Source organism: Lactuca sativa, chromosome 2 (assembly GCF_002870075.4).
Source record: "Lactuca sativa cultivar Salinas chromosome 2, Lsat_Salinas_v11, whole genome shotgun sequence".
Taxonomy (NCBI): Eukaryota; Viridiplantae; Streptophyta; class Magnoliopsida; order Asterales; family Asteraceae; genus Lactuca; species Lactuca sativa.
The window spans coordinates 79,052,323-79,065,913 of record NC_056624.2 but is presented as its reverse complement, the minus strand read 5'-3'; the positions used below and the strand labels follow the sequence as shown (position 1 = coordinate 79,065,913).

Below are 13,591 nucleotides of genomic sequence, written 5' to 3'. Positions count from 1 at the left end.
ATTAATATTATAATTTTTTTATGTACATATGGACAGAAATTTGAGTTCGTATACGTTTCGACGTAATTTTTTTTATGTGTTCATGCTTATTTTTATGTATGTTCTTATTTTTTTTATGTTTCGACATATTGACAATTGTATTGATAAAAGTTACGTCGAAACATAAAATAGAAGCATGAACAACAAATAACGAGGCTATGAGTTATAGCTATTGGGTAAACATGCTATAGAAGCAAAGATAATTTTCGGAAGTAAGATAGGAAGCCATACGTTTATTCCAATAATATTTTTGATGCCTTCGGATAAAAGGATTTTTTTTTTCACATTTCAAAAAGACAATTTCCACTGACTGTATGTTTTATGATGAAAATAAACAACAATCAAAGACAGTCGTTATCGAATGTGAGGGTTATTTTTTAGACAACTAATGTTTACTCATATGTTACATTGTCCAAAGCTAAAAACATAGATGAATTAAAAATACTAATTTTAGCTAATGACGGTAAACTTAACAATATAAGAAGTATTTGGAAATTTATGATTTATAACCATTATTTATGTCAATCATTTCTTTATAATATATAGATTCAACACAATTATTTAAAAAATGTAAATGGTTCTTTTATTAGCATGAATTTAATTATTTAATTATTCATCATTTCATTTGTATTTATTGAAAGTTTTACTTTAAAAAATATTTAATATTTACACCGTATATTTAAAATTTTTTTAATCAACCATTATCTACCCTATAAATAAATATAATTTTGCCAAATGCCAACTTCTTATTCAATTTGACACATGTTATTTTCTTAGAATTACATTTTTTTTCCACTTTTCATTTTTGTATTTTTTTTTCATTTTTATACAATTTCCACATATTAAATGCTACCTCGTAATAATTAATATGAATTAATTTATATAGTAAACCTTCAATTTGTGAATTCTTATTTCTATTAATATATTAATGAATTTCATTTATGAATTTATATTAATTAGTTTTATTAGTATAAATTAATTAAGACAAATTACATAAATGGTGGTTGTTGTTTATTTTATGTATTGTATTTATTTCGAAAGTTTACTTTAAAAAATACTTAATTTTTACATATTCATCTTTAGCCTGATTTTTTAAAACATGATAATAATTTTTTATTAGTATAAATTAAGTTACTTATTCATGATTTCATTTATATTTCTCAAAATTTTATTTTACAAAATAGTTAATGTCTACACCTTATATTTAACTTTTTTAATCCCCCCGTGTAATACACGGGTTTCACATCTCATCTAGTATCATAAGGCTACCCGGTATGGGGCTTTCTCAAAACGCGTGAATGCTGATTTAGCGGTCCCAAGACGCGTGAACACCGCCCTAAAGGCCGGTGCTTTGGCTGCGGCGTAAGTGAGGAGTCGGAAGAAGACGAAGACTTTAATTGGTTGAAATTGATTTCATCCGTTTTGGGGCACCATTTTACAGTTAATAAATGAGAATTGATTCGTATATAACACTTTTTCTCCGTACACAACAATTTATACATTAAAGTATTGTATTGTAAAACTCTATAATGCATAAATTGTTCTGTATGACAAAAAACTGTTGTGTACGAATCACTTTCCTTAATAAATTTTAAAAAAAATAAAAAAAATTCATTCTCTCCCCCACAGCCTTAAAAAAATCACAGTTGCATTTATTGAAATGGAAGAATGGAGACGTCCTTTAGATCAGGAAGGAGACACATTTTCAACAATTGTCAGATTTAGTCCCTTGAGTTTTGGTCAAAAGCAGAAACAACCTCTTTTCTAATTTTCTTCCTCAAAATTGGTTTATAAAATGTACAAATTCCACTCTATACTTTTGTATTATTATTATTATTATTTTCTAAGTTCATATTAATTCTGTTTTTTATTTAATTTAATGTTAAAAAAAAGATAAATATTTTGAAGTGGTGACCATTTTCTATGTGGTTGGTAATGAGTTGGGTGTGAAGCTGATATGGCGTAGAAGTAACACTGTTTTTGGTGGGTTGGTGGTGACCACTCCTGCACCCTAATAACTAAAACTAAAAAGGGATCTACCATTAATTTGAAAGCATTTAAAGCTATATAAGAACATGAATAACGCTTTCACCTTTACCTGTGACTAATTGCTTCTTTGGTACCACAGAGTCACATGCCTACACTTCAACTCCAATCTCGTGTACCAACCTTTTCTTAAACTTTACTTGTGATCAACATTTCACGGTTACATACATTTACATTAAATTCCACATAGTTCATTAATTTGTATATGATATTTTCCTCCTTTCTCTTCATTTCATATTAAATCATTTCAATGAACATACTCATCATACTTGAATTCTAGAATAGGAAATTATAATGGTTGCATCAAACTAAAACCATGCGTATATTAACGTTTATGGGGTTTCAGTAAAACACAATTACTGATAAAATGATATTAAACATTCAACAAAGTGTGCACATAAACATATATGGATATCAGATTTTAGATTGAAAGTATCTTATTACGAGCACTTGAAGTTAAAGAGTTTATTAAGGCAGATTTGTTCTTCTACCACCTAAGTACAGTTGGATAGGAGAATTAAAGAAAATAAAAACTAACCAACGAGTGAATAGCATTTAGCAACAAAAATATGAAAGAAAAATTAAAAACACTAAAAAGAAGCCTTAGTTTACTTGCTGCTCTAGGGCTCCTTCAAGTTGATTTGCGGTTTCATCCAGTAGCCATCTTTCAAAGAAATTCAAAGGGGGATTGCTCAAGCTTTCTTGTTTCTGAAGCTTCCTCTCATGCAAAACACATGCAGCCTTGTCGTCGTAGCCATGCCCAACCTTCTGGTAATAATCACCACCCATCATTTTATCCCAGCATCCATTATCGAATGAAAGAACAGATTCGAATTCAAAGTCGACACTTTCCCCTAGACCATCGAAGCATTCTTTCCCCCTTTCTTGCTTTGCAATTTTCTCCTCTAATGTCGATGATGAAGATGATCTCATCCAACCTTCTAACAATCTTGAGATGTTTTGTGTGCTCGACGCATAGATGTCGGGATATTGATGAGGGTTTTTGGTGCTTGTGATTGTCGTGTTCTGGTGGCTTTTGCCTGTAGATACCTTGGGAATAGATACAGTAGTGCATGTGGTCGTATCAGATGGCGACATTTGAGAATCGAAGGATGTTTGCAAACTCTTGATCTTCTTTTTCAAGTGAGTGTTCCAGTAATTCTTAATATCGTTATCTGTTCTTTGGGGAAGATACGAAGCTATGGCAGCCCATCTGCATATTCCAAACGCCATGCAAGGTTTATGAAAAGAACTAGCATGTTTTTGAACTTTTTCTTTGAAATATTAAGGAAAAAACATAAAACCATGTCAGCATTTAGTTGATGAGAGTCAACTAATACTAGGTTGATCAAATGACAAAGTTAACAAACTTATTACTTATTTTGGCAAGAAACATCACCCGTGATGAGTAAACTTACTTGTTACCCAATAATGCTTGGAGGTGCACTATCATTCCTTCTTCATGTGGAGTGAAATTGCCCCTTCTAATACCAGGCCTTAGATAATTAGTCCATCTTAGTCTGCAACTCTTGCTGCATCTTAAAAGACCTTGTATATTGATTCAAGATCAAACATTTAGTTGCAACATTTCACTTTTTCCACTAAAGCTAGTAAAACACAACTAATAATTTTGAACCCAAAATCGTCTAACATTTAAGTATATAAAATTTAAAAAAACAAAAATTTAATTATATATAAGGTACATGAAGGTTTTTGAATTTTTGGTATTAACCAAGAACCCATGTTAGAAAACTCCATGTAACAGATCTGAAAATGTTTTGGTAAAAAGAAAAATTGATAGTTCTAGAGGCATTTCATGCATATTGAAGTGATTTGGTTTGAAAGATTGGCATTTCAAAGTTGCATGGTTGTGATGAAAACTAAAAGGGTATAATAGAACGTATGATTAATTTACCAGTGTTTGTTGGCACTGATCTCCAGTTTCCAGGACCATGTTCTTGGATGTAAGAGACCAAAATGATGTCTTCTTCAGGGGTCCATGGGCCTTTCTTGACGCCAACCTTGTCACAGCAGGGTGGCCTTCCCATGGCTACACCTAGCTACTATTCCCACTAAAAGGTTCCGACTTTAGTTCTCTTCTTGCTGTTATATATTTATACACCAATAAATAATGATTTTTTTTTTTTGAAAATTCTTCCTATACCCCTATGATTTGAAGTATTTACACACCCTATCTCGGATGTCATTTTCACCGATAATAATGCCAACAGTAGGACCATATATAGGATCGTCCTAGCTAGTGGTAAACAATTCACCGGGACTTGGAATGTACCTCGTATATTTGTCCTTTGGTATTAATATTATGGTTATTCAAATTATATCATAAAAAGCCACATTTGGCTATAAGACCACAAACTTCAATTGGTGTGTAGGACACTTTATAAGCAGCCATATTTGGCTATAAGATCTAAAACTTCATTTGTTATGTGTTAGGTCTTGTTGTAAACAGTTTTCAAAACTTTAAAGGATAGGAGACGGAACAAAATAAACATGTATAACACATAAAACTCACCAAGGATCGAATTGCATGAACATGTTATGAATAAAAACATCTATATGAGATTTAATGAAATAGAAACCTTTGTAGTTTTTTGAAAAACTCCTAGAAATCGCATTTGATGATGGCAAGAGCTCAAACGAGAGGTCCTTTAGAGAAGTACACCAACACTACTAGAAACATGGGTTTTAGAGACGACGAATCCATCGCTATTCTGTCGCTAAATGTTGTTTGCGATGGATCAGCGACGGATTCACTCCATAGGTAATTTAAATGTGGCTAATTTCCCAGCGAGGGTTTTAGCGACAGATCGGTTTTTCCTTGCGACAAATGTAGCGACAGAATATCCGTCGCTAAATGTCACTCAATACATTTACTCAGGACATTGGCGACAAATTTTGATAAAGTCATTCCGTCGCTATTCTGTCGCAAATTTCTGTGATCAGTTTTTTTTTTTTTTTTTCCGTAGCTAATCCCTTGCAAAATTCATATAATTATTTTTTTTTCCGTCGCTGATCCGACGCAAACTTTAGACATGATTTTTTTTCCATAGCTAATCCCTCGCAAAATTCATACATTAATTTTTTTTTTTAATTCACTGATCTGTTGCAAACATGTAATATCATTTTTTATTATGATTCTAAACAAAAAAAAAAATATTACAATCATCAAATTATTATACAAAAAAACATCAATAATGACACAACCAAACATTACAATACCAAAACAATCAAAGTTCACCAAAGTATCATTCAAAAAACATTCAAAACCAAAATTTTATATGCTAGTGGAGATCCTTCTATAATGATACCATTACTGCAAATTAAATAACACACACAATTATTGTTTATACAGAAATACCAAAAGAAACAACTTTTGATATCTTAACTTGGTACTAGTATCTTTGGAATTGCCGAATCCTCTTGCACGTATTGATTCCATTACTGTTTTGACATTGGAATCAGTGACAGGGCTGTCTGCAATTGCATGTATTGATTCCATTACTTGCATGCCACCAATTTTTACAAGAGTGACAGATTTTGCATCCCCTGGCTGGAAAAGTAAACTTAAGTGCATATTTATTTTTAATTTACATAACATATAGTGCCTTAAGGTGAAGTATTTGACCTCAAATCTAGTAGTTGTTCTTGTGGGTATATTTAGTCTCATGCCATATGCTTTTCTTTGATCAAAAATTAAACTTGGATTGACCTCGATAAAATGGTAATGGCTTCCAACCTGTAAAAATAGTATTTATTTAAGTAATTATATAAGAGAAAAATATTAAAATGTGAAAAGGAAAGTAGGAAGCCACCTGTATTGGTCTATCTCCATTGTTAGTTACTTTAAGGACTACTGCTTCCCTTCCAGAATTAAGCATTATATATCTATGTCCGAAGGTTAGTTCTCCATGAATCTTACAACTTTCTACAAATATCCGTCAAATTTGGCACCCAAGATAAGTAAAATGGATCTGAAAAGATGAAAGTACAGATTGCTGAAGTGGAAGAAAATATCCATGTAAAGCTATTTCAAGATTTCCATTTTCACAAGATACTGGATCATCTACAGTAATTAACTTTGTTCCATTAGGAAAGGTTCCCTCTACCTAAACATAATTTAAGCATCAATGAAAAAGAGTTGATGCAAATTGATCAACTCGGGTAGTAAAGTGGGACAGATTTTAGTGCTTATGTAACAGATCACCTTCTAGTTGACAAAAAAAGTCTAAAAAATATACGTACATCTATATCTTCTCTCCCAGTAGCATGAAAGTTGTAGCTATCACCATTACACACAGGAAGAATAAGCTTCTAAAAAAATTAAAAAATGACCTGTTTTGCAAAATGAAAATTAAGCGAATACTAACTCAACATATACCTCTCCCTTCCTTTCTTCATCAATTATCCCACAGGTTTGACTCACGTTTCATGAGAACTAATAAGAAAAAAGAGCAGAATTATTAGTAATATTAAGTATGTGTATCATTAAATTAACTACTTAAGTCAATAAACAACATTCACATGTAATCCAACGCTTTGTGTAAATTAAAGGTCTTAGTAGTTTCAAGAATAATGTAAGAGTGTTCTCTAGTATTGATGCAGCAACCTGTGATATAGTGAAAGTTCATGTAAAAAAGCATTTGGATTTTTCTCAATATGAAAAATAATAGATGAAAATGATAAATTTATAATGGAGATAAGATACCTTGTCAAGGTTATTTTTGGTAACTACAACACCAACTGCTCCACCAAGAGACCTTCCAAAGGCAACTAGTTGAGAAGTGTCAATGTCTATCCTCTGGCTGAGATGATCTGGAGAAGCCTAGTTGAAATGTATGTGATTGAGTTCGAATAAATTAAATAAAAAAAAGAAAAAAGAAAAAGAAAATCATTTTAATGGATTATGGCTAGAATGAAACCTGAGCATCCCTAATGATTCCTTGTTGAGAAGGATAACCACCACTAGTACCATATCTATTTATTGTCAACATGATAAAGATTATAATTAACTGCATCTAGAATCAACTCCAATCCCTACAAGTCATTATCCATCTATTTGTTTAAACGGTTTCCTTTAGTTTTATGGATAATTATTATCTAACACCATATTCAATTAACTTTGGATCCAAAACATGAAACTTACTTGACCTAAAACAAATAGATCCCCATGGATGAGATCCCTTTCTCAATATTGTACAGTTTAGTGTTCAAGTTGAACTTATAGGAACGAAATGAACTCTCATATGAATCATTTAGGTAAGCTAAAACTTAAAATACTTTCAAATATCGATCAGCAATGAAGATATGTTAAAACTTAAATTACCTTCAAATATTGACCGCCAATAAAGATAAGAGCCCTAGAACAAACCCGTTTCATGTGACAAGGTTGATCAACCTAAGAGAAAAGAGAATAAGATAAGATAATGTTCTCCAGTTGCCTCTCAAATTTTAGCTCATTTGACCTCAATCTGAGTGCCTACAAAAGACACCTGTTTATGAATATACTATCTAAAAAAGATATGACATTGTATTTTTAACTTAGTTAAGTAAATTTATACCTTCTCTTCTAATCCAATAACTTCATAAGCCAATAGCTTGGAACATTCATCAGCTGCACTACATTCTAACTGAGGATTTCCATACCCTGTACTCATAGCCTAAAGTCCCAACTAATCACATAAATAAATAAAACATATTTCAAAATTCAATCACCAAGTTAATGTTTATTGCATCTTATTAGATAAGATACTAACCACTTAACTAGTTCACAATGCCTCTCTGCAAAAGAAACAAAAAAAGATTTACAATAATTAAAATTTTCTTTTTCTAAATGATTATCTTAGAAAATCAACAACCTGTTGGTTATAAATGTCAGTAAGTGCTGATCTTTTCCAGAAACTTGTTCAGCAACTATATTAATAAAAAACAATTATATATAAGGGTATTAAAGGGAATTCACAATGTCATTTTCCCTATAGTAATGATTAAGATACCTGAAATGAAATACCCTGGGCACTTGCTGCATGAGCAAGCATCATCTTTCCATTAGCATCACCAATGCAATACAAGTGAGTGACCCAAAAAGACCAATATTTTATCAGTTTATGTTTAAAGAAATAAACTTAAAAAAATCCAATTAAAATTTTGATGTCAATTTTGAGTCAATACCAGTTCTCCCTTTGAGTCAATCACTCTCATGCGTTCATCAACAGGAATAAAACCACATTGTGTTTGAACATTCACCTATAAAAATCAAAAAAGACGATAATGCCCTCTGTATTTTCATCATCAAAAATATCCTAAAACCCTAAACCCTAAGAAATGCATCTTTGTAGATGTATTGATGAGTTCACTTACACTCTCAAGACCAAGCCCTTCTGTGAATGGAGCTCTTCCAGTTGCAATAAGAGCAGCATCTACCTGTAACAAATAATAAATTAACAGAGGTAAAATGACCTCCTGATGATCAGATGACCATATCCTGAAAAGACTACTATATAAGTGGATAGAAACATGTGACAATACATACCAGTTACATCTTTCTATCTTGAATTTGCAACCATGCAACAAAGTCTTTGTATTTATTTATCTATTGTTTTGAAGTATGCAGAGTATGCTTTGCTAAAAAATGATGCAGAGTTCGTTGCTAAAGAGCCACATGCCACTTTTCTTTTCAACAACTATGTTCAACAAACAGTAAATTGCTAGTTGTTTTCTTTTACGTACACACTATTCATCAATTGTAACATCAATTTGCAGCTAGTACGATCATCTAACACATAACATTGGCCTAAAATTATGCATATCATCCATAAGGTTCAAAATTACCTTCTAAGTTAATCAAATTTGTAAGAACAAGATCTTGGAAGGGATAACCACCATAGTTTTTAAGCAACCAATAGATCGAACTATGTTGGCAGGAAACATCGAGTGGACGAGGAAAGGAGACGAACCAAGAGGAAATCCAACGATAATGTTCCTTGGCGTTGCTTCAAGTAAACTTCAAAGAGGGGAGATACACGTAAGAGAGGCGATGCAGGTGGATGGTGGTGGAGGTTATTTCTAGGGGAGGAGGGAATTGAGTCGACTACTATGGTTTAGGGTTTTGGGAGGAAATCGCGTTTAGGGCTTTTGGGGGGAAATTTAGAGAGGATGAAAATAAAACGAGGGAACAAAGAAAAAAATAGCGCAGAATGAAAAAAAGGAGTGGGCCTTTCAGCGACTGATTGGCGATGTCCAAGAAAAAAATCCTCTGTTTCTAAGAAATCTGTCGCTGTTCCCTAGCTAAAGATCTTTAAATTTGCTACAAATTAGCAAGGGATTCCTTTTGCAGGAAAAAAAAGACCAATCTGTCGCTAAGCCCTCGGTAACCCCTCACTAAAATTCTGAAATTAATTTGGTTGAGGTATTTGTGAAATCTGTAGCTGATCCCTCGGAAAACCTTAGCTAATTAGCTACGGAAAAGTTCCGCCGCTGATTCCGTTGCTGAAAGTCAGGTTTCTACTAGTGCAACAAGCTTCCAACACCAATGTATTCTAGTACAATCTTTTGTTTAAGAACCTTAAACTTAAAGACAAAATCCGATTTGTGGTTCAAGAGAGGTAGGTGGAGATTGATATTTTACTCTAACTAATTTAGAGTGAACATAAGTGAACGTTTATGTGTGTTTTCGGCCATGAAGAAAATAGTAGAGTAAAAATGAAAGTTTTTTCTTCTTTTATATATCCATTTATACACTTAAATGATCATCTTGGATAATCAAAAGACAAATTCTTATGATGATTCTTGGATAAGCAAAAGACATGCCTTCTACCGTCACACGACATTGTTTTGCCAATTCCAAGGAGAGACAGGGAGAGTGATGTAACACCTGTTTTTCGTAACATGTATTATTTTGAACGATGTAAACTCATGTGAGATGAGTAAGTGAGATAAAGCATAAAGTTGTTTTAAATCGGATATTTTTGTTTAGCAAAATGGAGTTGAGAGATATATCTTTTAAAGACGAACGCGTGGATATAAAGCTTGTCGAAAAAGGAATTCATATTAGAAGTTATAGTGGTATGAAGTTGAGATGAAAGTACGTTGCTATTTTAAGAAAGTCAACGTAAGTTAAGTAAACTATAACACCCGTTACCATAATGGATCAGTAGAGGGCTTGGTGGGATCAGAGATATGATTTTTGGGAAAACTAGGTGTTACGACGTGGTTATTAGAGCACCACGATGTGGAACATCTTATGCATGATCGCGTATTTAGTTTGTCGTCACGACGTGGCACGGAAGGCCACAACGTGGCAGCTGTGGTGGCCCAATTCTATGGGTTTTTGGGTTTTCTCCATATTTAAACACCAAATCTCAAGGATTAGTGCATCCTTTTCAGCCTCCAACCCTTTCAAACAAAACCTTAGTCTCCTTGGAGTGAATCTTATTGTATTAGTGGTGATTCTTGAAGTTTGAAGCTTTGACTTGCATTTTTGGAAGATGGAGTGGTGTGCTTGTTAATGGGAAGAGTGCAACACTTCACATCTTGCATATCATGCATCTTGTGGAGCTTTGGAAGGTATAAAGCTTCTACCTTTTTGGTTCTCTCTTCATAGATCTAAGATTTATTTATTTCTTGGTTCATGTTCAAGTTCTGGTTGATTTGAAGAGATAAAGTTTACAACTTTATAGCTTATATTGGTCCCTTGGTCACTATATCTTCTGGATATGAAGTTTGATTGTGTTTTGAGATCCATGTATTACGAGCTTAAAACGTTGAGTCCATGTTTTAAGTTGTCATTAAGGATCTAGTTTTAGGGATCTAGACTCATTGGGATGTCTTAATGGGTAAAGTTGGAAACTTTATCCATAAAGGCCTTGTGAAGGACTAGATCTGAGCTTTAGAGCTCTTGAGGTTGAAGGAAAACAACTTAATGCATTAAGCTATTGATACCCAATTCCCATGATATGGAAAATAGAGGCCATAACATGGCGACTAGGGGATGTATGACTATGATGAAGTGGACCTTGACCTTGACCATTGATGTTGACCATGGTTGACTCTTGGTCCATTTTGGGGTTTTAGGGTGTAAACTAAGAGGGTACTTCTTTATTGATGTTAGGTGTCTCATTGAACATGTATACCCGGTGTGTGAGCCGTTGTGTGTTAGTTTTTATTCCTCTCATTGTACTTGCCTATGAGGTAGTATGTGGATGTTGACTAGTTGGGTCTTACTTGTTGATAGCTTTTATATGTGAAACAAACTAATGATAACTCCTACAATGTTGTGAGTCCATGTGACTGCTGATATTACCTAGGGTTGTTGATAATCTATGAGGTGTGTTGTTAATATATAGGGCAATATGTTAGCCCACTAGGACTGTTGATAGTCCTCAAGGTTGCTGATAACCCATAGTGTAACGCCCGTAGATCCGGGCTAGTCGATTTAGAGACGATAAGCGTCAAAAATGAATTTTTTTAATGGAAGATTATTTAGAAGGTGTAATCTTAACTAAGTTGTAGTATATGTTACAAAGATTCCATGCATATAAAGAACGCCGAAATCCGAGTTATAACGAAGAAGTTATGACCCGTCGAAGTTTCGCGACAGAACCGCACGACGCTGAATAACGTAAAAAGTGAATTTACGTTAGAGCAATATTTAGCCTTAGAGATCTAAACAAAAGTCATATAATACGTTAAACCAAAATCGTGCATTAAAAGAATGCCCAAATCTGACTTCGTATGAGGAAATTATGATTTTTTCGAAGTTTCGACTTAGCAGTATGCAGCCTGAATCCTCGATTTGAGATCGAGTGATTTTTAGCCGAAACAATCTAAATGAGAATCAAAGATCTCATCTATAGTAGTGAAATGATAAAAAGATAGGCGGAAACGGACGTCAGATGAAGAAGTTATGAATTTATAACGGAGTTTTCCTGTCCCGGCCTACTAAAAACAATATAAAAGTAATATATTTATAATATTTTAAAAATAAAGTCTAAATTAGACAACAGAGTCTAAACGAGAGTTGTAGAGCATATTCTTACATATGCGTCGATCTAAAGAACGTCGAAAACAGAGTTCGTATGCGAAAGTTATGAATTTCTGAAGTTTCGGGCGCGAAACCCCAAAACTGTCAGCCACCACGACGTGGTGAAAGTGCCACGACGTGGTAGGAGCTCTGGAGTCTGTCAGACCCACTTTCAATGACGCATGCAGTGAAGACCCAGCCACCACGACGTGGCAAGGGCAAATTTTTCCTTATAAATATATTTGAAGGGCCAGCCGAGTTTGGGTTGCTCCAGCTCCTCTCTCTCACTCCCGATACCCTTTATAGCTATCCCGAAGTACCCCTGAAGCCCCGGGTTCATCTTGAGACCCTAAGCGAGTCCCGAAGCCCGAAGATCCCGAGAAAAAAAGAGTTTCCAAGCCGAAGCTCTGCCCGCGAGAAGCCCGGTTTTTGTGAAGATCTTCCAGATCTACCGAAGAATACTACTTCTACAAGCCGTAGTTCTGTCCAATCATCTTCTGATTAAGTGAGTGTGTGGTCACTTTCTTCTAACACATAAATGTTAAGTGTTTGCTACGAAATATGTGCTATGTGTATAACATAAAGTTGTTTATATGTGTGGGTGTATAGTCCTTTTCATAAACACGAGTATAATATAAGTATTGTTTGAATGTATTAAGTATATGTTTGGGTGAGTGTGTAGTTACTTTCTTCTAACACATAAATATGAAGTATTTGCTATGAAATACGTGTTATGTGTTTATATATTATTTGTCTACTTGAGATGGGCATGGAATTGAAGTTTTATATAGGTTTTAAATTAGTTAAACTGTATATGTATTTTATCTCTACAAATATGTTGGGTAGAAAATGGGTAGACGAAATAGTTGGTGTGTGATGAAGGATGAGTTTGAGGATGAGACGAAAGATAAACCTCGGTAACTATGGATTTAGTACTGTAAAGATAAGCCTCGGTAGCTATGGATTTAGTACTGTATATAGATGAACCTTGGTAGCTATGGATTTAGTACTGTCAGATGGATAATGATAGCTATGGACTTAGTACCTGTTAGATAAACGTTGGAAGCTATGGATTTAGTACCTACACTGGTAGCTATGGATTTAGTACCCGATGAATGAACCATAGCAGCTATGGAATTAGTGCTTTACGAAAGAACCATGGCAGCTATTGTCTTAGTGCCTAATAAAGAATCCTGGCAGCTATTGTCTTAGTGCCAAATACGGAGTGAATGAATAGATGACTCTTAGGGTAGGCCCTTAAGAGTAAGGAAGAGAATTGGATGGGTAATCGGAATGATCGTTTGATGATTGAATATATATATATATATATATATATATATATATATATATATATAAGATATAATATTATGGGTTGAAAACCCTATATGCTCACCAGGCTCCCAAGCCTGACCCACTCAGTTTTCTTTGCATTACAGGTAATGCCACAAGAGTATAAGTTGGTGGACT

The 13,591-nt window shown here is 33.8% G+C and overlaps 2 protein-coding genes and 1 long non-coding RNA gene across 7 annotated transcripts; all 3 read right to left on the bottom strand.

Moving 5' to 3' along the window:
- Positions 1-2,515: 2,515 nt before the first annotated feature.
- Positions 2,516-4,182, bottom strand: LOC111900904 (transcription factor MYB60). The gene is made up of 3 exons (XM_023896773.3): positions 4,001-4,182; positions 3,504-3,633; positions 2,516-3,298 (listed from the first exon to the last, which is right to left on the bottom strand). Exons 1-3 carry the CDS (start codon positions 4,131-4,133, stop codon positions 2,689-2,691), a joined length of 873 nt encoding a protein of 290 aa, XP_023752541.1. The 5' UTR covers positions 4,134-4,182; the 3' UTR covers positions 2,516-2,688.
- A 1,152-nt stretch (positions 4,183-5,334) lies between these two features.
- On the bottom strand, positions 5,335-8,018 carry LOC111900905 (uncharacterized). 5 transcript variants are annotated; one of them, XR_008229959.1, is made up of 10 exons: positions 7,962-8,018; positions 7,860-7,884; positions 7,665-7,775; positions 7,430-7,582; positions 7,026-7,080; positions 6,812-6,928; positions 6,485-6,541; positions 5,919-6,385; positions 5,732-5,842; positions 5,429-5,656 (listed from the first exon to the last, which is right to left on the bottom strand). XR_008229959.1 is itself a non-coding variant. In XM_052768077.1 (4 exons), the coding sequence occupies exons 1-4, from the start codon at positions 5,982-5,984 to the stop codon at positions 5,356-5,358; spliced, it is 405 nt and encodes a 134-aa protein (XP_052624037.1). In that variant the 5' UTR covers positions 5,985-6,471; the 3' UTR covers positions 5,335-5,355. The 5 variants fall into 5 exon arrangements, 1 of the variants encoding a protein (XP_052624037.1); XR_008229960.1 differs by lacking the exon at positions 7,962-8,018 and having other exon boundaries at positions 5,427-5,656; positions 6,812-6,918; positions 7,665-7,951; XR_008229958.1 differs by lacking the exon at positions 7,962-8,018 and having other exon boundaries at positions 5,431-5,656; positions 7,665-7,948.
- Positions 8,019-8,109: 91 nt separating this feature from the next.
- Positions 8,110-9,141, bottom strand: LOC128132034 (uncharacterized). The gene is made up of 3 exons (XR_008229957.1): positions 8,935-9,141; positions 8,464-8,526; positions 8,110-8,349 (listed from the first exon to the last, which is right to left on the bottom strand). It is a non-coding gene; the product is annotated as an uncharacterized LOC128132034 (long non-coding RNA).
- Between the last annotated feature and the right edge of the window lie 4,450 nt (positions 9,142-13,591).